Below are 23,470 nucleotides of genomic sequence, written 5' to 3'. Positions count from 1 at the left end.
CTAACTATAGATATTAATCCATCTACAAAAAACGTTCTCAACAACACCTAGAACAGTGTCTGACCAAACAGCTGGGCATCATAGCCTCACAAGTTGACACAAAACGTAACCATCACACCTACTATTCAGAGATAACCCTCTAGAGATTTATATTGAGAGATCATTTGTGTACACAACTGACATTTTATAATAGGTGGAGTGTCATCTTTTCAGTTTTTATTTGGCATCCTATCTTGAATACATCTTTGGAGAGACAAAGCTCTCTCTAAAGTAGCCTTTAGCCTCCTTATTCTTATGGGGCATGAATCCCACTGTGTCATCATCCCACACATTATTTGTCCCACACTTCATTGTTGGACACTGAGGTTGTTTTCAGTCTTTCCTGTGTTAATTTAAATCATTTCTGCAATGAGCATTGTTACTGATAAATCTTTATGCACATCTGTAGTGGATGCAAAAGTATCCACCCAAATCCTCTTTACCAGTGGCTCACATCTGCCCCCTTGATGAAAAATGATCCTTGACCCAACAGCTTCTCAGATGACAGACATTGAGGAGGGGTGGGCAGACAAGGCCAAGGTCAGACCCTTTTCCTTAAAGTGGAACCAACCTTGTGATGCCACTTACCCTCCAGGCTGAAGGTGGTACCCAGCTAAGGTCACATGCTTACTTACCTCCTCTCCTCCTCTGCCCGCTTCCCTCCCACCATTCTCCTGAGAGCACGCCCTCAATAAAACACTGTCTCAGGGTGTCTCAGCTGAAGACAACAGCTGAGTATTGTTTTGAGGATAACTTTTATTAAAGAGGTAGCAATGGCCTCCAAATTTTCCAGTATGTAGCTTGGATGCTTCCACATTAGGGGATTACAGGGAATCTCTCCCGTAAATCAGCCTCTTGTAGCTCTGCATGCAGCAGACACTCGCGAGGTACCGAGTGTCTCCCCTAAAGCCCAGGATGAGGGGCAATGCCCCCCAGTGCTGGAAGAAGGAGCGGGAGGACCCTGGAGCCCTTGGCTTCCCTCCATCTCAAATGCCCAACCCTCTCCTGAGATCACGAAAATCCTCCAGAGCATCTAAGTTGCCACCACCAAGGATGCGAAAGTGAGAGGTAGGAATGGTGGCAAAGAAAAGCGGATTGTATGGCCCAGCAAGAACATCTCAGCAACCCGGGTTGTGGACAGAGATGCTAGGGTTGAGGACATTCTTGGAATTTTCTAGCTCACGAATCTCCACCATGTGTCCTTGCCTCCACTGGGCATCAGTTCATCGGTGCTTCCTTCAGAAGGTGGTTCTCCCAGCCTGCATCTGACTGTTCCTTTTCCCCTTGGCTCTCCAGATGGAAGTGCAGTCTTCCGAGGCTGCTTCCGCAGGCCCGACAACCTCTCCCTGGCCTTGCCCGTGACGGCCGCCATGCCCAACATGTCCGTGGACAAGTGTGTTGACCTCTGCACGGAGAAGGTGAGCCTGCTCTCACACTTGGAATTCCAGGGAGGGCGGTGCGGGGCAGCTGAAGAAGCGAGATGCTTGGCTGGGGGAGCAGCCACTTGGCTGCTCTGTGGAAGGTTTTGACTGTAACGTGTGACGCAGGAGGGGAACGTGAATCCAAAGGCTGGGAGTTGTGCAGGGTCTGCTTCTTTCCCTCCGAGGATGTGTGTTTGTTCTAATAGAGAGGACTGCTCAGGAGTGAGGGTGACATGTGAACTGGGCCTAGAAGCAGGCATCAAGGATTGCCACGTAAAGCCCAGGACAATCCCACTTTGGACAAGAGTGAGTTCCCCATCACTGGAGGTATGCAAGCAGAGGCAGGGCAGGTGTGGCATCAAGAACTTCGGGTGCTGGATAGCAGTTGGACTGGGGGATCCAACTGGATGGTCCTTTCTCAGTCTGAGATCCCTGATGGATGGCTGACTGTTTATCCTTCTTCCCAAATCAGACAGAGAAATCCACAAGAGTAGAGGCTATGCCTAAAACATTTTGTGATCACTCTTGATACCCAGCATGGAGCTAAGCTCATCACTGGCATCCAGTGATATCTGAGAAGCTCCCTCCATCATTCAAGGTGAGCTAGTTATATGATGGTCCACAGGAGAACCCCCGCTTCCCCACCACAAGAAAGTGATTACCCATTTCATTCATCCTCTCAGCTACTATTTGATGAGAACCTCGCTTGTGCCAGGCCCTCGTGCTCAACGCGGGGAGTGCAACATCAGCGAGATGTGGTCTTTATCCTCAGTGATGCTGGCATTGGCTGGGGGCCGCTTTGTGGCTCCTCCTGGGTGCTCAGCCCACACCCCAGCTCCTGAATGCTCCCACCTGTTCTGTCATCCTGCTTGGCTGTTTCTTTCATCAAGGCTCCTAATTCAGGAAGCACCCTTCAGAAAGATCAAGAGGCAGCAACCTAGTAGCAACTGCCACTTACTGAGCCCCTCCATGCACCCCTCTGTCCCATGGGTCACACAGCTTACCTCTCACAACAAGGCTGGGAACTGGGAATTTTCATCTCCATTTCACAGATGATAAAACCAAGGCTCAGACAGTCACTTCCCAAACGCACAGCACAAGCAAGTGGCAGAATGGGTTCTGACACCAAATGTATGGTCTTCTGAGCTCCCCTGGAGACTCCATGGGCTTCCTAGGTGTGCTGGCGGTAAAGAACCCGCCTGCCAATGCAGGAGACATAAGAGATGCAGGTTCAGTCCCTGGGTTGGGAAGATCCCCTGGAGGAGGGCATGGCAACCCACTCCAGCATTCTTGCCTGGAGAATCCCATGGACAGGGGAGCCTGGCTGGCTATGGTCCGTAGGGTCGCAAAGAGTCAGACACAACTAAAGCAACTTAGCACGCACGCAGTCAGAGACCCCCACAGAGAGGCTTGCAGGCAGGAACTCTTCAAGGTCCAGGAGCCGTTCAAGAGCAGCCAGGTAACTTCAGGTCACCAAGCATTTCCTGAGTGCTTACTCTGCTCCCTGGAGGCCTCCTGGAAGGTCAGGGGTGCTGTTCATAAGATTTTTAAAAGTTTGACCATCTTTTGGTCCAGCTTTTTCTCTTGGGCAGAAATCCCCCTCCCATGGCCTCCCCTCCAGGTGGACATCCATCTGTCCTGAGGGCCCAGGGGAAACTACGGATCAGCTAGTGGTGAGGGACAAACAGGAGATGGTGAGGTCACAGGGTAAACCAGCGTGGAAAAGTGTCCTGCTGTACACAGAACTGGAGGGAAGGGAAGGTATGGGCAGGTTGTGGAGGTGTGTGGGATACAGGAAGGCCCTGCTGAATGCCACCCTCTTCTATTTTCCCCTAATCTCCTTAGAAGGGGCCACAGGAGAAAACTGGAGGGCATTAGGTAGACAGGGGTCCAAAGCTGCTTGTGCCAAGTGGTGGAGGGTCTGAGACTTAGGGGGTCAGAGGGGGCTTCAGTATGTGTCACCGGCTAGAAAACAGCCTCCATCACAGCCCAGGCTCAGCCACCTGCCTCCCAGCAGCATCTCTCTGATCTTAGGCTAGGTGCTGTAGCTCAGATTCAGTATCTGAGAAAGAAACCAAACCTACCGGGGCCAAGCTCACCGGATCCAGCCGCAGAGGTGTGACCTTGGTTTGTTAGCAGATTATTCCTGGACCAGCTACCAGGCAGAATTCGGCTCCATGGGTCTGAGCAAATTGGACAAAGGACAGTCTGTTGCCCTCCAAATCTCAGGTCCAGCCTGCTCCCACTTAGCTCTTCCAAAGAGCAATTAAAGCAATTAGGAGCCTCTCACCAGGGGTCAGACATGACTTAGCGACTGAACCACAACTCCCAGCAAAGACAGTGGTTACACATGGGTAATGACATCCTCTTTGGCTTAAAAGAACAGTTTCAGACAGCTTTTCCCAAAGCATGGGCTTCATACCATGATCAGCCCCGGAAGATTGACTGGGGAGTAATTCAAGGCCATGAGAAAAATTTTCCTTTTTCAGTTTTCTTTCCGGTCCTCCAGAAGAAAGCTACTTCTCAGCGCAGCAATGGCTTTAACACCTCTCTCCACTACACTAATCTCCCTTTTGCACGAAAAATGAAGCTGACCCCAGGGAGTTCTTGGCAGGCAGGGTGCCTAGTTAGAATTTAATCACATGGTTTTGTTTCTATAGTATTAGGGTCTACAGTATGAAAATATATGAAAACACTACTTCTCAATCAGTACTACTTTTGAGAGTGATAAAAAAAAAGACGTTCCCTTTGAAATCTGAGTCTCAAAGCGTGACTGGAAATGTGTGTCTCAAAAGGAAACAAATGGCACATGTGCACGCTCGTGCACGCGTGTTGAGCCATGTCCGACTCTTCGCGAGCCTGTGGACTGTAGCCCTCCGGGCTCCTCTGTCCATGGGATTTTTTCAGGTGAGAATACTGGAGCAGGTTGCCATTTCCTCCTCTAGGGGACCTTCCCAACCCAGGGATCAAACCCAAGTCTGCTTCTCCTGCGTTGGCAGGAGGATTCTTACCTGGGAAAGCAAAAAGTAAAACTATGTGAGGCTATGGGCATGCTAATTAGCTTCGTTGTGGTGATTATTTCACAGTGTGTGCATATATCAAAACATCAAGTCATACGCCTTAAATAAATGTGATTTTTATCTGTCAATTATAGCTCAAGAAAGCTGGAAAATATAAATAGTACAGGAGGTACGCAGACAGGACAGAATCTTCCTAGTGAAGCTTGGGGACCCTCGAGTTGGGGAGGGTGATGGAGAAGGCGGTGGTTGGAACACAAATCCTGTTTGCCTCCAGAGTCCAGGCTGCCGGGGGATTCAGGGACTTTCTTCCCTTCCTCTCTCACGTCATCCCCAGGAGTACCCGCTGGCAGCCCTTGCGGGCACCGCCTGCCACTGCGGCTTCCCCACCACACGGTTCCCCCTCCACGAGAGAGAGGACGAGCAGCTCTGTGCCCAGAAGTGCAGTGCGGAGGAGTTCGAGAGCTGCGGGACCCCCAGTTACTTCATTGTGTACCAGACGCAGGTCCAAGGTAAGCCAGCCCCCACCCCACGCGGCAGGCCCCCAGACACTCTCCCAGTGACCACCTCCCACCCAGAGGTGCTCCAGCCAGCCCATCAGCAAGAGAAGCGTGCAGGCTAGGGGGCCGAGGGCAGAGGCAGGGCTAGCGGGCATGACCAGGCTTAGAGATCCTGGAGGGGCAGCATAGGGAGGGCCCTCGGCAAGCGGGATGGTTCTGGAGACCTTCCTCTTCAGCCCTCACACTGAGCACCCCTTGGTGTCTCTTCCTGTAAAGGCGGCAGAGAGATTGAGCGAGAAGACATCTGAACTGGGAGTGGGAGACTTGGGTCTTCAACACAGACCTCCAACCAGATCACTCACATGATCCTGGCCAAGTCATTTCTCCTTTCTGGGCCTCAGTTTCTCCATCTGTAAAATGAAGCTGTAGATTGTTGGCCTTCCAGTTCTAAGATCCTGCAAATTTATAATTTTTTCTTCTCTTTCTCCATCTTACTCATCCTTTCTACTTTCATCTTTCTCCCTTTGCCAGTGGAACCCACACTTAATGTTTATCTCCTCTTCCACCTCTTGGGGGCACCAGGCAGTGATGGTGATGATGATGATAGTGATGGTGGTGATGATGGTGATGGTGGTGGTGATGATGGTGGTGGTGGTGGTGATAATGGTGATGATGGTGGTGATAATGGTGGTGCTGATGATAGTGATGATGGTGATGGTGGTGGTGGTGGTGGCCCTTAGGGACTTTCTTTGTTCCAGACTCAGTGTTGAATCCTTTGCATGCATTTTCTCGCTGATTCCCCTCAGCTTTCCTAGGAGGCAGGAAGAGTCATTATGCTTCCTTTACAGGTAGAGAAACTGAGACTCAGAACGGGACTTACTTGAGATCATGGGGTTTATAAAATTTCTAGAAGAAAATCTTTTCTCCTGCTAGAGGCATGATGAAGGGCGAGTGGCACCTGGAAAGGTAACTTGTTGGGATGCCCAGCCCAAAGAAAACCTGCGAAGGAGTACTCCAACATCTGAGAACACTCTCCACCTATGTGTGTCAGTCCTGCCCAGCCTCATCTCATTTAATTACAGAAAGCCCACAGTAAGCCTATGATCAGGGCAGTATCATCCCCATTTTACAGATGGGAGAACCGAGACTCAGAGGGCTTGAGAACTGGCTATAATCACACATCTGCAAGAGGGGCTTGCTTTCAGGTTTCTGACTCCACAGGCCAAGCTAGAAACCTCTGACCACAGGGCGAAGGGCACTCCGCACACCCTCTGGAGCCTGGAGAACTAACAAAACACCATTGGGCTAGACTTCCTCTTCATCTCCCAGGAACCTAGCCCATGTACGGTTGTGCAGGTTGAGCACTGCACAGGCACAGCCTGAATGAAGAGTGATGCTTGAGAGCCAGCCCGTGCTCCACCCGCTGTGCTGAGCACTCGGGCTGACAGTGCATCTGCTCAGGGGAAGGGGCGGGTACCTTGATCTGACTTGCACAAAGGTGCTGTAAGAGCTAACGGCAGCCCCACCAGCAGTCTGCCCCTGTGTGGCCTGCTGTGGGGTAGTGGTGGCCAACTGCGGCTTCCTCCCTGGCAGCTGAATACCACTAAGAGCTCAGTGAGCAGGAATGTGTTTCGCCAGGGTGGCCTCTGGCTTTATTTACACTCCAGTGAGGAAGGATGAGTGTTTGTTAGGTTCCAGGAAGTGTTGGTTAGTCTGTACAGAACTGTGTAGCTACAGGTTGGGGGGAGGGTCACAGCTTAATTATTCTGTGACCAGGAGCAGCTTTGATGTGAACAGGACCCGGAGCCTATTCAGTAGCCCCTGACTGATGGGTTTGCTCATCCCCAGGCCACTACTGCTCTTCAGCTTCCCACGTCACACTTGCAGGCCCCCGACCCTGGGGAGGTTTGAGAGTCATGTGGTTCATGACGCCACCAAGAGCATGGGCCAGGATGACTGCCGTTTATTGAGCACCTACTGTGTGCCAGGGACTACCTGAGCTCTTTAGACTGAATTAACTCATCCAATCCTCACAACAGCCCAGTGACATAGGTACTGAGATTATTACCATTTTACAAACATGGCAACTCAGCACAGAGAGGCTGAAGAGCTCGGCCAGAGCCACACAGCTAGGACAGAGCAGAGTTGGGATTCAGACCGAGGCAGTCTGGGTCCTGAGCCTGCACTCCTGATCTCAGCTTCTCAACATGCCCTGCACATACTTCCCGTGCCTTGTCCATCTGATCCTGTACGGTTCGTCAGCCCCACTCTAGAAGTGAGGAAACTGAGGCTCAGGGAGGTAGAAAGCCTTGTTCAACATTGCACAGCTAGGCCATGATCAGCCTGGACTGAGGCCAGGCCTGTCTGATTCCAACTACGTACTACACTGCCTCCAGCATCTGTTTTGATTTGTGGAGCTTAAGAACCAAATACACTTCCTTTTTAATGCTGAAAATAAGCACCTTTACTTCGCCTCCCAGACAGTAGTTAAATGGAGAATTCTGTTTTCAGGGGAAATTGAGGGGCCCGGTTCTTTCTCTCTCCCAACATTTTATTATGAAAAAAAATGTCAAAGCTCCAGAAAAAAGAAAAATGGGAAGAGTTACACAGTGAACATGCTAGACTTATCCCACAGATTTTACATTTCTCAGCGTTATGGTCTGTTTACTTTCTCATGCATCTCTTCATTTCTCCATCCCTCAATTTTTCTTCCTGGATGCATTTCAAAGTAGTTGCAACATGATTACATTTCAGTCCTCATATCACTAATTGTAATTCAATATTTGCTTATGGTTTTTCAAAGTAACATTTACATGGAGCAAAATGCACAAATTTTGAGTGTACTGTTTAATGCCAACTGGGTCCTATCAAATCCACACCCCTGTCAAAATTATAAAACATAACCACGTTCCAGAAAGTTTTGTATCTAGGCTCCTTTTTTTGCAGTGTGTTCCCATGAAAACTATTCCCAGACACCTGCTTGGCTTGATAAAGATGCTTTTCCGCTTGTTTGTTTTCCCAAAGTCTGCTCTCCTCTGAACAAACAGATTAAACGTGCATGGCAGGGGAAGAGAGCTGGTCTCTGGCTAGTAGTATCATTACTAAGAGCTCACAGTGTGTGAGCCCTGTGTTCACACTCAATACCTGTTCTCTCTTCTGACCTTCCTGAGAACCCCAGGATGTCACCGTTATCAGCGTCCCACGTTACAGGTGAGAAAACTGAGGTTTATTCAGATCCATCATTTTTCCAAGGTTACCTACCCAACAAGGAGGTGGCAGAATTGGAATTTAGGTTCAGGACTTCAGACTTCCCCCTTGAAGGGCTCTTTTGAGAAAGCAATGTGGCTTGTGATGAGACTTCGATAATGGCAGCTAATACAGAACAGGAAAGACCAGGGTACCATCTTGGAAGGATTCTAAGGGCAGGATGATGGCAGGTAGCAGATGCTGCCAAGTTAACAAAGCAAGGGAAGGCTGGATTGAATGGTGGATGGCCACTGGTGACTTTAGCAGAAGCTGATTCTGTGCAAGGAGCAGGGCGGAGCCGGGAAGAGCCCCATGAAACGGTGGAAGGAGGAAATGGGATGAGGGGTGGACAGTTCTGCCAAAAGTGAGACTGAATCGGGTGTGGAGTGAAAGTGTTAGCTGCTTAGTCGTGTCCAACTCTTTGAGACCCCATGGTCTGTAGCCCACCAGGCTCCTCTGTCCACGGGATTCTCCAGGCAAGAATACTGGAGTGGGCTGCCATGCCCTTCTCCAGGGCATCTTCCTGACCCAGGGATCGAACCCAGGTCTCCCGCATTGCAGTCAGATTCTTTACTGTTTGAGCCACCTGGGAAGCCACAGGAGTGCAGAGAAAGTGTGCTTACTGGAGGGGGACTTTTATTTTTAACGATGGAGTTATTTGTTCATGTTTGAATGCTAATAATCAAGTCAGCTGAGAGAGAGAGAGAAGACATAGGGAAAATAGATGGAGTCATGAGCTGGAGGAGGAGAAAGGAGATGAAACAGGTGCTAGAGCAGGGGTCACTCCCTTCTTCCCAGGAAGTGAGGGCATAGGGGAGGAGAGAGGCTGAGAGAGCAGGCTTGGGGCTCAAGGGGCAGGAGAGCCAGGGCAGGGGAGGGAGGGGGCTTGCCTGCCGTGACTTTATGGTAAGGATTGAGGTCATCGGTCCAGACTGAAGAAGCAGTGGTAGGACCCAAAATCCAGGATTCTTTCCTCTTCCTTTTCTACTGCCGAATCTCCTTTGCTGGGCCATCACCTATGTCTGTAGAGAGGGAAAACAAATCAGAACTTTGACCTCTTAGCTCCAGGAGGGGTTGCAGTGGGAGATGCCGGGACATGACACTTTGCATCAGCTCTGATGGTCGTGGCTGAGGGGCCAGCGCACTTCACACTGCCCAGTCAGGCAGGAGCAGAGCACAGATGGAGCCGGTGCTGGCAGGTGCAGAGGCTGGAAGGGAGAGTGGGCGGGTGGCATGAGCCTAAGAGGAGGCAAGGGCCAGGCCGCACAGAGCTCGGAGGTCCAGATGAGAACCTGGGCCTGGGCCCCATGCAGATGGCTGCCATGTGCGGGTTTTAACCTGGAGGAAAGTGTGGGGGTGATAAGACAGAGCCTCACTGTTCAGGTGATAAACTGAGGTTGGAGAGAAGGCTCATCCTCCTGGCTGGCTTTTACTGAATCCCTACCATGTATGCATTCTCCTTTCACATATTATCTCATAACCCTGTTCCCATTTCCAGATAAGGAGACAACAGGCTCGGAAAGCACCAGCTCTCACAGCTGGGAAGTGGCAGGGTTGCGATTCATACCCTAGTCCCTTCTGGACAGTCTCCTTCCGATCGGCCCCTGACCCTGACCCCTGCCTGTGCCCTGCCCTCTGCAGACAACCGCTGCATGGACAGACGGTTCCTCCCAGCCAAGTCCAAGCAGCTCATTGCTCTGGCCAGCTTCCCGGGAGCTGGCAACACGTGGGCTCGCCACCTGATCGAGCTGGCCACAGGCTTCTACACTGGCAGCTACTACTTCGATGGTTCTCTGTACAACAAAGGTGAGGAGGCACGGGGGAATGGGGATCAGACCCCCTGGAAGGAAATGGGAGTACCCTTTTCTAAGCACCTACTGCGGGCTGCTCAGCTCTCCCGGGCATGTTGATTGAGACCTACTATGTGCTTAGTGAGCTTCCCTGATGGCTCAGATTGTAAAGAATCTGCCTGCAATGCTGGAGACCTAGGATCGATCCTTGGGTCAGGGAGATCCCTGGAGAAGGGAATGGCTCCCCACTCCAGTGTTCTTGCCTGAAGAATCCATGGACAGAGGAGCCTGGCAGGCTACAGTCCATGGGGTCGCAAAGAGTCAGACATGACTGAGCAACTAACACTTTCACATGCTTAGTATCTTTCCTCGGAGAAGGCAATGGCACCCCACTCCAGTACTCTTGCCTGGAAAATCCTATGGACGGAGGAGCCTGGTAGGCTGCAGTCCACGGGGTCGCTAAGAGTCGGATAGGACTGAGTGACTTCACTTTTACTTTTCACTTTCATGCATTGGAGAAGGAAATGGCAACCCACTCCAGTGTTCTTGCCTGGAGAATCCCAGGGATGGGGGAGCCTGGTGGGCTGCCGTCTATGGGGTCGCACAGAATCGGACATGACTGAAGTGACTTAGCAGCAGCAGTATCTTCCCTTCACTTTACATCCCACAAACATTTCGTGAGATCATGCCATTGGTATCTCACCTGCATCTGTTTATCAAGCACCTACTATGTGTCTGGGACCTTCCCTCCATTTAAGTCATTCCTTGAGCTCTTACTGTATGCTGGGCACCTCATGTGGGACAGTGAGGCCCAAAAGGCAACAGGATATCCCAAGTCACTCACTGAGTTGGAAACACAGCCAGCATCTTGAAGGCCTAGTACATTAGCTTTCTAACTGGCTTTGACGAGACCACCCAAATGCCTTGGCTCTCACGGGCACGAGAGGCCAAAATGGTGAAGAGCATAGTCTTGGGCGGCATCGTGGCTTGGGTTTGAACCTTAGCTCTGCCTCTTGCCGGCTCTGTAACTTGGGAAAGTTATTTCATGTCTCTGGGACTTGATTTCCTTATCTATCAAATAAAACCCTCATAGGATAATTGACGGGATCAAGTTGTCTACGACATGTAAAGGGCTTAGAGCGGTGTCCGGCACAGAGCCAGTGCTCTAGAAGCCACCACCGGCTACCCAGAACTTCTTTCAGTTCCTCAGCTTTTGAAATGAAAACCTGATCAAGTCCCTCCTTCCTTTTGCATTAAACCTTCCAAGGACCGTGTAGTCTTCCTGGTCCAGTGGTGGCACGAGTGGTAAGGAGCCCAGCTGCCAGTGCAGGAGACAGATGAGAAGCAGGCTCGATCCCTGAGTTGAGAAGATCTCCTGCAGGAGGGCGCGGCAACGCAACCCAGTATTCTTGCCTGGAGAACCCCATGCACAGAGGAGCCTAGCAGGCTAGGGCTACACCCCATGGGGTCGCAAAGAGTCGGACACAGCTGAAGCGACTCAGCACAGACTTAACTCATCATCACAACCCCCACAACCCTCTCTGGCCTCATGCTCCCCTCTCGCCCTCTGCTGTCCTATACCAATCACTCATGTGTGACACATTTCTTCCCATCCACCACAGGACCTTTTCACTGGCTCTTCTCACCTGGGATGGTAAACTCTTCCCTGTCCTCCAGTTCTCAGCCTAAGTACCCTCTTGCCCCAGGAAGCCTTTCTGGATGGTGCCTGACTGGGTCAGTGATCTTGGCCAGGCTGGCTGGGCCGCTCAGCTGCGGACTGCAGGTTGGCCCCATGTCTGTTCCGTGGGTGTCTCACCCTCTGGGACCAACAGCTTTCCAGGGCGTGTCCCTCTCACAGTGACAGCAGAAACACATGCGTGTGCTGCACTCACTGCTTAGTCGTGTCTGACTCTTGTGACCCCGGGGACTGCAGCCCTGCGGGCTCCTCTGTCCGTGGAATTCTCCAGGCAAGAATACTGGAGCGGGTTACCATTTCTTTCAGTGGGGAATCTTCCCGACCCAGGGATGGAACCTGTGTCTCTTGTATCTCCTGCCTTGGTGGGGGGGATTCTTTACCGCTGAGCAACCTGGGATGCCCCCAAAACACACACAAGTGAACAGAAACGTGCTGGGTCCTAAGATGTTGGCCGAGACCCGTTTCCGCCCCCAGTCCATTGGCCAAAGCAAGCCATACGGCCATTCCCAGCATCAGTGGGGCGGAAATGCAGACTTTGCCCTAAGGGGAACCCTCAGGCACATCACATCAGGCCCCCCAGCATGGCACCTGGGCGTGAATACTCCTCGTCTGCAGTCCTAACCAGGGCAGTGACTTTACATCCATGTCACTATTCGAATGGTCTGGCTCTCAAGAACTGTGACCCATGGATGTTTTTGCAAGTCATTTTCTCCCCAGCTCCCTGGCACATAGTAGGTGCTCAACAAACATGCGAGTGACTGAATGAGTGGATGAGTGAATGTCTGAGGATCCCGGAGGTGGCCCAGGATGGGGTGGGGCAGGCCTCCTGTCTCCCCCAGCTCACCGCCGTGTCCCCTGGCCCCCCTCCCCGGCTGCGGGAAGGGTTCAAAGGTGAGCGGGACCACTGGCGCAGTGGGAGGACCATCTGCATCAAGACACATGAAAGTGGCCAGAAGGAGATCGAGGCCTTCGACGCGGCCATCCTGCTCATCCGCAACCCCTACAAGGCCCTCATGGCGGAGTTCAACCGCAAGTATGGCGGACACATTGGCTTTGCTGCCCACGCCCACTGGAAGGGTAAAGGTACCACTTGGGAGCGGGGGCTGGGCGCCAAGGTGCCGAGGGCAGTGGGAGGGGCCTGGGCTGTCTCCTGCCAGGGGTCCAGGAGGACACCCTTGAGGGTATGTGTGAGGTCCCAGGTCCCACTTAGAGCTGAGAAGGTATGCCTCCCACATGCCACCCAGCCCACAAGCATCACCCTCTGTGAGCCAGGCTGTTATCATGGCATAGAGGTTAGGGGTTGGGCTCTGGAGCAAGACTCCCAGAGCTCAAATTCCAACTCCACCACTTCCAGGAAACGCTCCTTCACCTCCATGAACTTGGATTGTCCAGTTTATAAAGCAGAAGTAATAAAACTCAAGAAGTCAGCCCTTTAGAAGCACTCAATAGACCCTCATGTAATTGAAGGGAATGGTAGCCCACTCCAACATTCTTGCCTGGAGAATCCCTCAGACAGAGGAGCCTGAGAGGCCCCAGTCCATGAGGTCACAAAGAATCGGACACGACTGAGCAACTTTCATTTTTTCCCACACTGATTCAAAGCAGGTTCCAGACCCTTTCCTGGGAATCAAGAGACCTGAACCCAGGTCAGTGGCAGAGTGGCCAAGAGGTCATCTGTGAGCTCCTGTGAGCATCATTCCAATAAACCCTCCCAGCAGAGGTTAAGTGACTTGCCCTTGGTCACAGCTGGAAAGTCACACTGTCAGTCTCCAAGTGCTGAACTTCATTAAGATGATCTGAGATTGGTGTTCATCTCTGGTGCTCAGTAGATTTCAGAATGGGAGAATGTCTCTGTGCAGAGCAGTGGCCCCACCGTAGTGGGGGAGAGCTCCAAAGTCAAAACCCCTCAAACCCCCGTATCAGTTATCACCCATGTCTCCATTACTGTAACGACAGTCACCTCCGTGAGTGTTGGCAAACTCCCACAGTTAACCCTGTGTTGTGGATGGGGCAAGCTAAGTTCTGGGAGGTTGAAGGCACTGTTCCCGGAAGTGGTGGAGCAGGGGTTTGAACCCAGGGACCACTGAGCTATGATAAAGAATTGATCAGAACGTCCATGGCCACAAATCCGCCCACACAGAGCCCCTGATGCTGAGTAGGTGGTCTGTAAACGTGAGCCCTCCCCACCTCATTCAGCCTCGAGGAACCACGCTGCTGCAACCTCTGGCCCCAAGGGTGTTTCCCACTCCCTCCAAACCTTCCCCATGCCCCCCGCCCCCTGACAGCTGCTCCACATTCCAGCCCCTCCCCAGAGAAAACCAGAGCAGACAGGATGACATGAACCCAGCCAATCACACTCAGCACTGATGCCATCGACGAAAACCCTTGGGCCTGCCTGACCAACTGTGTGTGCCCTGGCTTCCCAGTTTGCTCAGGGGGCTTGTCTATCCTTTCCCCTGCTGACCCACTCCCTCAGCTGGTGACATTTGTTCCCAGGGGGTAAAGAGATCTCTGAATTATTTATTTGTAGAACAATCAAAAATGAACATTATTTGTGGCCAGGCTGAGAAGCCCACAGGCGCCAACGGCAGGATCCTGCTCCAGGAGCAGATGCTCTGCTTGCCAAGCGGGAAATGACCCAGGAGGTCACTGTACCCAAGGGTCCTCATCCCCGCCAGCACATCTGAATCCCAGGAGGAGCATGGGAAAATCCCAGTGCTCAGACCACACACTGGACCGCTACAGGGATGGAGCCTGGACATCGGTATTTTTTAAAGCAGTCTGCAGGCAGGCAAATTGATTCATTCTCCCTGTAGCTCAGATGGTAAAGTGTTTGCCTGCAATGCAGGAGACCCAGGTTTGATCCCTGGGTTGGGAAGATCCTCTGGAGAAGGAAATGGCAACCCACTCCAGTACTCTTGCCTGGAAAATCCCAAGGACTGTCACCTGAGGAGCCCGGTAGGCGATAGTCCATGGAGTTGCAAACAGTCAGACACGACTGAGTGACTTCACTTTCACTTTCACTGTTAATGGGGAAGATGAGGCCCAAAGAGAGACAGGGGCCTGGCAGGATCACTCAGGCACGTGATGCCAAAACCAGACCCAGCTCTCCACCTCCCAGTAATCCTGAAACTGAAAGAATTAGTTGCTCAGTCTTGTCCGACGACTCTTTTGCAATCCCATAGACTGTAGCCCACCAGGCTCTTCTGTCCGTGGGATTCTCCAGGACAGAACGCTGGAGTGGGTTGCCATTCCCTTCTCCAGGGGATCTCCCTGACCCAGGGATCGAACCTGGGTCTCCTGCACTGCATGCAGCTTCTTTACCATCTGAGCCACCAGGGAAGCTGATTGCTCCAAATAAGAAGTGCAGGACTCACTTGGGAAGCTCACGTGGGACCAGGCACTTAGCAGTCATTATCTCATTTAGGTCTTCTAATTCCCTGGGGAGGTAAGAAGGGCCGCCACCACCAATGGTAGCAAAAAGTCGTCCCAGGAAGGGAGCGAGTCGTGTGTCTCAGACACCAGGAGTTGAGACTGAGCTGAGATTCAAACCCAGGCATTAGCCGCCAGGCTCTGTCTTACCCGGGGGTGTCTCTGACCTGGTGCATTCAAAGGTTCCCCTCTTCTGGCATAACGTCTCCTCTCACGTTCAGGCAATTTCCTAATTCCCAGGAGCCACCTTGCCTCTTCTTCCCTACTCAGGATGACGGGGAGCTTTAAAACCAAAGATAAGGGAGACATCAGGAGAGGCTGAGCCCAGAGGCTGCAGGGGATGGGAAGCATGGGACACATATCTCACGTTGGGGGCCTGGGCCCCCTCATTAGTCTGGGATGGTGCTTCCTTCCAGACCTCACCCGGGGCTTCAAGCGCTCTGCTTGAGTGCCTTCCCCCAAAGAGCCCCCTCCTCACGGTCCCCACCCTGCCCAGTCCTCCCATTTTCATTAACATCTGACCCCTGGAGGCACTTGAGTTTGAGACTCTCGCTTTCGGGTCCTTGTCCCAGTAGCATCGATGTCACTTGGGAATCAGGAACGCAGGTTCTCAGGTTCCACCTCAGGCTTCCTGGATCAGAACTCGAATTTTCATGACATTCCTTCCAGAAGCTTCACGTGCACTTTAGAGTTTGAGAATCGTTGCTTCAGGATGCCATCGGCCTAGAATGTGAGGGTCACTCCCACCTAAGGGCAGAGGTCAGCCACCTGCTGAGCGTGTCCACCCCACCCTGCCTGTGCCTCCTCCTGGTTACAGCTGGGTCGAGGCTCCTGTCACCCCCACCACCCGCCCACCCCCAGCTTTTGGTTCCATAACGTTAATTTTACTATCTCCCTGGAGTGAGTCCAAAGCAAAGTTTTATGTGATATGATTACACAAGGTGAATTGTCCTGGATCTGTTTAATGAAACAGAGACCATGTTTAATGATTCCGTGGGGAATTAAATACAGTTAAGCTATTAATCAGGCCCCGGTTCCTCCCGTCGACAAGATGAAGCAGAGGGTGGTCAGCCTGTGTCCTGCCAGGCCCACGTGAAGAGCAGTTCCGGTGGAACCAGCACTCATTACCAGTGGTCCATGGCGTAGCATGCCTTTATTACCCAATTTGAAGGCAGCCATTAATTACCAGGAATCCCAAGCTAATTGAGGGCTTTTGTTTTTCGTTTTTGTTCTTCTTTCCAGTGAAGTCATTCAGGAGCTTCAAGTGAGGTATCTCTGCTATAGGAAGGGGTATGGAGGGAGCAAATATCTGCTGCCCATAAAGGACGGGCCACGTGGGGCATCTCAGAGGTGCATCAGGGCTGTGGTAGCCACGGGACTCCCCTCGTGGCCCAGTGGTTAAAGCTTCACACTTTCACTGCAGGGGGGTTGAGTTTGATCCCTGGTCAGGGAATCTAGGATTCCACGTGCCATGCGGTGCTGCCAAAAAAATAACAATAATTGTGGCCAACATTTATCCAGCACTTCCTGGGTCTCAGGTCTGGTGGCAGGGTCTGCAAGTCTTATTCCAGTTCTGCTTGTACAGGGGGAGGTTTTAGCAAGGCTTCCATTGTGAAGACGGGTAAACTGAGGCTCAAGGACAGTGCTTGGCATCCCAAGGTCACACAGCCAATATGAAGAGGAGCTGGGTTTTGAACCCTAGCAATCTGACTTCAAAGTCATCTGTGAACAGACCCCGTATCTTAGACAACACCTGAAGGTGAGGCAAGCGATCATAGACTAGGATCTGGGGCGAAAAAAATGCTGGAGATGGGCAGATCAGGTGCTCTTAAAGGGTTTGCCAGGAGGGCAGGAGCCAGGCTCAGTCTGGGATAAATGCAAGTTCGAATTCTGCCACAGATGCCCACTGTGTGGGCTGGGGCAGATGGCTTCATGTCTCTGAGCCTCCTTTGTTCTCGTGTACATAAAGGAGCTGGTACTTCCTCCTCTCCAGGCTTCTTGTGTGCACTGCCTGAGACAGGGCCTGCGAAGTGCCTGGCACAGACCCCCGGCTCACAGTAGGTGTTCAAGCAATGTACATTCCCATCCCAGGGAGGTTTGGAATCCACATCTCCCTCCCACCTGCATCCAAGGCAGGAGCCACGCGCTGGGAGACCCAGACCATCATGCAGATGGACCCTTCCTTTTCCTAAGGCCCACTCTCCAGGGACCTCTTGAGATGGTCGCAAGCCTGGAAGTCCAGATATGTGGGCTGCTGGGTGACCGATTGTCATCCCCATCCCCCTGGGCTTCTGCCATGGGCGCGGCAGTTGTCCTGAATCCCCAGGGATGCTGTGAGATGATGCAGGAGCAGGGAAATGCTTCTGCAAAATAAGGAAAACAGACTATACACATGCTAGATTTTTTCCTAATCACACAGATACATCTGGGTTTAACCCATTATAACAGTAAGGGCCCAATTATCTAGATACATTGTAAATAATGTATTTGAAGGCTAAAAAAAAATACCTCTGTCATCAGCATAAATATTTTCCAAGCAGCCATGGTGTTCCTGGGAGGCGCTGGGGGAGCAGGGGCCTCGCCACAGATTCTGATGTGGTCTGCAAAGAAAGAGGAACCCTTAATCACATCACCACTTGGCTGCTGGGAATTTCAATTTAGTTCAACAACCATTTATTAAGCCCCTGCTGGGTGTAAGGCAGTGGGAGGGAGTGGGGGGTGAGGCTTCTGTTTTCTGGGAGAGATGGGGGCCTGGAATCAGGCAGGCCTGGTCTGGATGGTGCTTCCCAGCTATGTGACCTTGGGCAAATTACTTCACCTCTCTGAGCCTCCATTTCCTCACTGGTGACAAATGAACAGTAGTCTTTTCCTTTCTGGGTAGTCACTATGATTAAATGAGATAAGGGGTGTCCATCACCCAACAGGGGTGAGGATTTAGTTGTGAAGGACCAGCTGGGCTCCCCAGCCCAGCTTGGGAAACTTGCTAACCCTCATTCAATAAAGAGATTCCTCTGGAAGGTGCAGGGTGGCATTGTCCCTCTGAGAAGTCATGGATTCCCGAGGGTTCCTTCAGGGTTCCTGAGGACCAACCCTTTGACTACTATCCAGCTGGGGCTCAAAATTGAGGCTGCAAATCCCCTTCTCTGTTCCCAGCATCCTTCATGACCCCCCTCTTGGGTTCCCCTTGATCACAGTTTCAGCATCTCCAGGGGCTGGCTGGTTGTCTCTTCTAGGTCTTCTCCAGGGAATTTCCCACATTCTGTTGTAGCCTGTCTTTGGAGCCAGGAGATCCCAAACAAACATTCCCAGTCTTGGTGACAATCCAGCCTGTGCTTTTACCATGGCAAGGAAACGAACACCACAGAGGAACAGTGTGTGATACTTCAATAAAAAGCAAAGAGAGAACGAATCGGATAGAAAGGTGTCAAGATGATGATGTAAATTTGTTTTGTTCAGCCACTAAGTCGTATCTGACTCTTTGTGACCCCATGGACTGCAGCACGCCAGGCTTGCCTGTCCTTCACCATCTCCCTGAGTTTGCTCAAACTCGTGCCCACTGAGTCAGTGATATCATCCAAACCATCTCATCCTCTGCCGCCCCCTTCTTCTCTTGCCCGCAGTCTTTCCCCGCATCAGGGTCTTTTCCAATGAGTCAACTCTTCGTATCAGGTGGCCAAAGTCCTGGAGCTTCAGCTTCAGTACCAGTCCCGCCAATGAATATTCAGAGTTGACACTGTAAATAATCCAACTTAAACCATGCCCTCAGCTCAGAGGAGGTACCTGCCTGAGCCTAGGGAGTCAGGGAAGATGGCATCTCACCTGAGAACAGAAGAATCACAGTGGTAATGATAACCAGAGTTTACTGAGCATCTACAGAGCACTGGCGCCCCCACTCCAGTCCTCTTGCCTGGAAAATCCCATGGATGGAGGAGCCAGGTAGGCTGCAGTCCATGGGGTCACGAAGAGTCGGACACGACTGAGCGACTTCACTTTCACTTTTCACTTTTCACTTTCATGCACTGGAGAAGGAGATGGCAACCCACTCCAGTGTTCTTGCCTGGAGAATCCCAGGGATAGGAGAGCCTGGTGGGCTGCCGTCTATGGGGTCACACAGAGTTGGACACGACTAAAGCGACTTAGCAGCAGCAGCAGCACGGGGTGAGCCATGCTAAAAATTGTGTGTGCTTTTTCCAGTTCTCTATACAAAGGCCCTGTTACTACCCTGTGAGAAGAACTGTTACTACACAGGATAACTATTTCCACATGGGGTAACTTGGTAGATAAAAGCCCAGACTTTGAAACCAGACTATTTGGTTTCAAATCCCAGCTCAGCCAGTTTTTCGCTGTGTGACCTTGAGCAAGTTCCTTAACCTCTCTGTGCCTCAGTTCCCCCCTTCTGTTAAATGAAGAAAACGAGGATGCCTGCTTCACAGGGTCGTTGTGAGGAATATGTGAATTGATAGCTATATTAGTATATTTATCTCATTATATATTAAGATCACTGCATATTAAAATATGGGCTTCCCAGGTGGCTCAGTGGAAAGAATTTGCCTGCCGAGGCAGGAGATGCAGGTTCAATCCCTGGGTCGGGAAGGTTCCCTGGAGAAGGAAATGGTAACCCACTGCAGTATTCTTGCCTTGGAAATCCCATGGACAGAGGAGCCTGGCGGGCTACCATCCGCGGGGTCACAAAGAGTCGGACACAACTGAGCCACTGAGCACGCCTGCCTGTTAAAACATAAAAACAGAGTAGCAAAGATTTATATATGTCTGTGCCTGGTGTGGCGTAAGGCCCAGACAGATGTCTTACTACTGCTAAGTCACTTCAGTCGTGTCCGACTCTGTGCGACCCCATAGATGGCAGCCCACCAGGCTCCCCCGTCCCTGGGATTCTCCAGGCAAGAACACTGGAGTGGGGTGCCATGTCCTTCTCCAATGCAGGAAAGTGAAAAGTGAAGTTGCTCAATCGTGCCCAACTCTTAGCACCCCCATGGACTGCAGCCCACCAGGCTCCTCCGTCCATGGGATTCTCCAGGCAAGAGTACTGGAGTGGGGTGCCATTGCCTTCTCCAGACAGATGTCTTGGGTCTCCCCAAAGAGCAGGAAGGACTAAGACTGTTCCAGGCAGAAGCAACAGCCTGGAGGCGGGATGCGGGAGGCGGGAGGCGGGAGGCGAGTCTGGCCGTGTCAGGGCTGAGCGGCGGTGGTGGTGCGCGTGCACCACACGCACGTCGGACCCATGCCTCCCCTCTCTGTCCCCGCAGAGTGGCCGGAGTTCGTGAGGAACTACGCCCCCTGGTGGGCCACTCACACGCTGGACTGGCTCAAGTTCGGCAAGAAGGTGCTGGTGGTGCACTTTGAGGACCTGAAGCGCGACCTCTTCGTCCAGCTGGGCCGCATGGTGGGCCTGCTGGGTGTGGCCGTCAGGGAGGACCGGCTGCTGTGCGTGGAGAGCCAGAAAGACGGCAACTTCAAGCGCTCCGGGCTCCGCAAGCTGGAGTACGACCCCTACACGGCGGACATGCAGAGGACCATCTCCGCCTACATCAAGACGGTGGACGCGGCGCTCCGGGGGAGGAACCTCACGGGCGTGCCCGACGACTACTTCCCCAGATGATGGATGATCAGACCGGGGCAGGGGGCGGGCCGTCCAGACCGAGCAGGCACCGGGCACTTCGGGCCCCTGGGGAACCCCACCTGCCAGTCCGCTCTCCCGTGTAGGTAGGGACCATCCCCTTGGCCTAGCGTTGGCCTCCGATGAGTTTTCCGCATGACGAAGGAGGCTCAAGGGAAGAGATGGTGCAGGCACCTCCCACCAACTCGCAACCGCCCCCCCACCCCTTGGAGATGGAGGGGCTGCCGGTTTGGGGAGTTCCCGCCGCCTGGACCCTGCTCTGTCTCCCGTGTCCCTGACCCCCGCACCTGTGGGAAGGAGGGCTTCTGGGTGTCCCGGAGATACGGGTTCCCGACCGCGGGTGTGGAGGACCCTGGCACAAGAGCTAAAGGGAATGGCGTAGAACAGAGTGGCCCCAGACTGGCCCCAGCGCTGGGCTGAATGCTTGTAGCCACCCGTACTTCCCACCCAGGATGCACGGTGACAGGGTTTATCTGGGCCGCTTCTGTCTGCAGGAAGATTGCTGGGAGGTTTCTCCATGGGCTTAGGTTTCTGACATTCTGAGTGGGTCAGAGAGGCCGTGGCACTCAGGGTAGGTTACCTGGGTCCACCGGGTGGGGTCACGGTCATCCCGAGCCCCCACGTGGCATGCTCGCCTTGGGACCTGGGATTCTGCCCTTTCCTCCCCTGCTGTATCCAGGGGGTCACCTCACCCGCTTCCAGGGGTGACACCTCTCTCCACCGTGGGGTCCCACGCATTGATCTGACACTGCCCTTCCGACCCCTACCAGCAGGTCCTCTGCTGTCCAGGAGGGAGAACAAGTGTGCCCCAAATCACCTGGACCTGTGACCGAAAGAGATCCCCACAACCTTCCCAGACAAGCGGCCCCTGCTTTGGTCATAGTCCAGGGGGTGCCCTTTAAGGAAAGGGGTGAATGGGATGGTTCTTCACGTCCATACAGACGCTGCTCTTTTGATGCTGAGACGTCCAACCAAAGGACTGGGTGGCTGATCACCTGTCTTAGAAAGCATCAAGTTCCAGGATTCCTTCTCTCCCCTCACCTTGGGTACCCGTTGTTTCGCATCCGGCCCCCACCTACGCACCTGCACCCCACCCCCATGTAGATGCAAAAGCCATAGGTCACAGCTCTCTGCTGTTCTGTTGGGAACCACCCAGCCTCCAAGCAGCCCCCTCTGAAGCCTTGGGGTACAGGTAAATGCTCATTCCCAAATAGCCAAGAGACTATGGAGAAGGCGCGTGTAAAGAGATATATTTTTCTAAGAGGAATATGACTCATACATTCCACCCCCTTGGAACCCGGCCACGCAAAGAGAAGGGCTGGGAGATCAGACCCGTTGGCTTCGTCCCTGAGCCTCTCATCTTTAGGATCCAGGCCACCCCAAGGCCCGGCCAGGGGGCTCTGAATGTATTTTGTACCAAATTTCTTTCCCCCGGGCAAATGTCTAGTCTTCTTTCTCGAAGCACCAGAGGGCTTGGCCTCCCCGCCCTCTAAGAGGTCAGCTCTCTCTCTGGGAGACTCTGGGCCCAAGACCTGGGCCGTTTCTTTGCCGGTGGCCCCTTCAGGCCGCCAGCCGCTGTCTGAAGACTCCTCAGGTCAACACCATCATTAAAAGCGAGTTTTGTTGATAATTCTACCACGTGATGGAGTGTCATGTAAGGCAAGGTCACAAATGGGATGTTCTCTCTGCTGTGTGTGTACGTGAGAGAGAGAGAGACAGGAATGTTCTGGGTGCATCATTGCTTTTGTGTCTGTGCGGCTCTAAAGAACTGTGAGTCTTGGTGTGCAGAACTGTCTCTGCCTCTGTGTTCAGCCACCCTTCTGTGTGGGGAGACTGCACCCCACCAGCTGACATGATGACCACCCCATGTCTGCTGTGTCTGTGTGCCCCCTCCTCCAAACCCCGACCCTTGAGGAGGAAGGAGAGCTCAGTGGTCCAGCGGTCCCAGAGCCCGGGACATGCCGGCCTACAAGCCTGGACCCCCGGGTTCCCACGCTGCTGTCTCCCCCAGTGCGTTGTGACTCCAGGACCCAAGGAGAAGCATCAGGGCCTGCATCTACCGAAAGCAGGGGTTGCCTCCTGGTTTCTCCAGGAGCCCCGAGGCTGCTACAAACATCCCTGGTAGACAGTGTGGGCAGGAGGAAAGGGTGGGGAGGCCGAGGGGTTGCCAGGGGCAAGGTCCTTCAGGAACCAGCTCCTTTCCTTCCTTCCACATCTCTCTTGCACTGGTGTATTTTATCCTCATCCCTGCCCCCCTCACCGTTTTTCCTTATCACGCTTGCCTCTTGCTCTCAATTTCTCTTTGTGGTCTCTTATTTCCTCGAGATGCATGCACATTAAACCTCTGTTCTTTCTCGTCTTTCTCCTCTCCGTCTCTTCCTCCCTGCCCCCATCCCTGAACCAGTCTCCCTGACTGCATTCTCTCTGTTTTGATTTCTGCCTCTCATTGTCCACGTGTCTCTGCGTCTCTCTCAGTCTCTGTCTTTGCCTGTCTCTCGCTCCCTCTCTCTCTCCCTCTCCACTTCTGTTGTCCTCTCCTCCCTCCTCCCCCTCATCTTCCTGGAGAGTGGGGGCGACTCAGTGGGATCCAGACACAGTGAGACAAATGATACCCGGCCCGGTAACCAAGGAAGTGGTTTCCTTAGCAACAGAAGCTGCAGGCACGCGCTCCACTGCCCCGTCCCTTAGCTATGA

At 52.7% G+C, this 23,470-nt stretch overlaps 1 protein-coding gene across 3 annotated transcripts in view; it reads left to right on the top strand.

The window, feature by feature from the left end:
* The window catches only part of WSCD2 (WSC domain containing 2), a 112,198-nt gene extending 89,787 nt beyond the window's left edge, over positions 1-22,411 (top strand). For all 3 annotated transcript variants that reach the window (XM_040250964.1, XM_040250961.1, XM_040250963.1), the window contains 5 exons: positions 1,336-1,457; positions 4,815-4,989; positions 9,865-10,029; positions 12,592-12,792; positions 20,406-22,411. In XM_040250964.1, the coding sequence (XP_040106898.1) occupies positions 1,336-1,457; positions 4,815-4,989; positions 9,865-10,029; positions 12,592-12,792; positions 20,406-20,758 (1,016 nt within the window). In that variant the 3' untranslated portion in view covers positions 20,759-22,411. The remainder of the gene's footprint in view (positions 1-1,335; positions 1,458-4,814; positions 4,990-9,864; positions 10,030-12,591; positions 12,793-20,405) is intronic.
* The last annotated feature ends 1,059 nt before the right edge of the window (positions 22,412-23,470 follow it).

This window comes from Oryx dammah, unplaced genomic scaffold, assembly GCF_014754425.2.
Source record: "Oryx dammah isolate SB20612 unplaced genomic scaffold, SCBI_Odam_1.1 HiC_scaffold_12, whole genome shotgun sequence".
Lineage (NCBI taxonomy): Eukaryota > Metazoa > Chordata > Mammalia > Artiodactyla > Bovidae > Oryx > Oryx dammah.
This window is presented reverse-complemented; position numbering and strand designations above follow the sequence as displayed.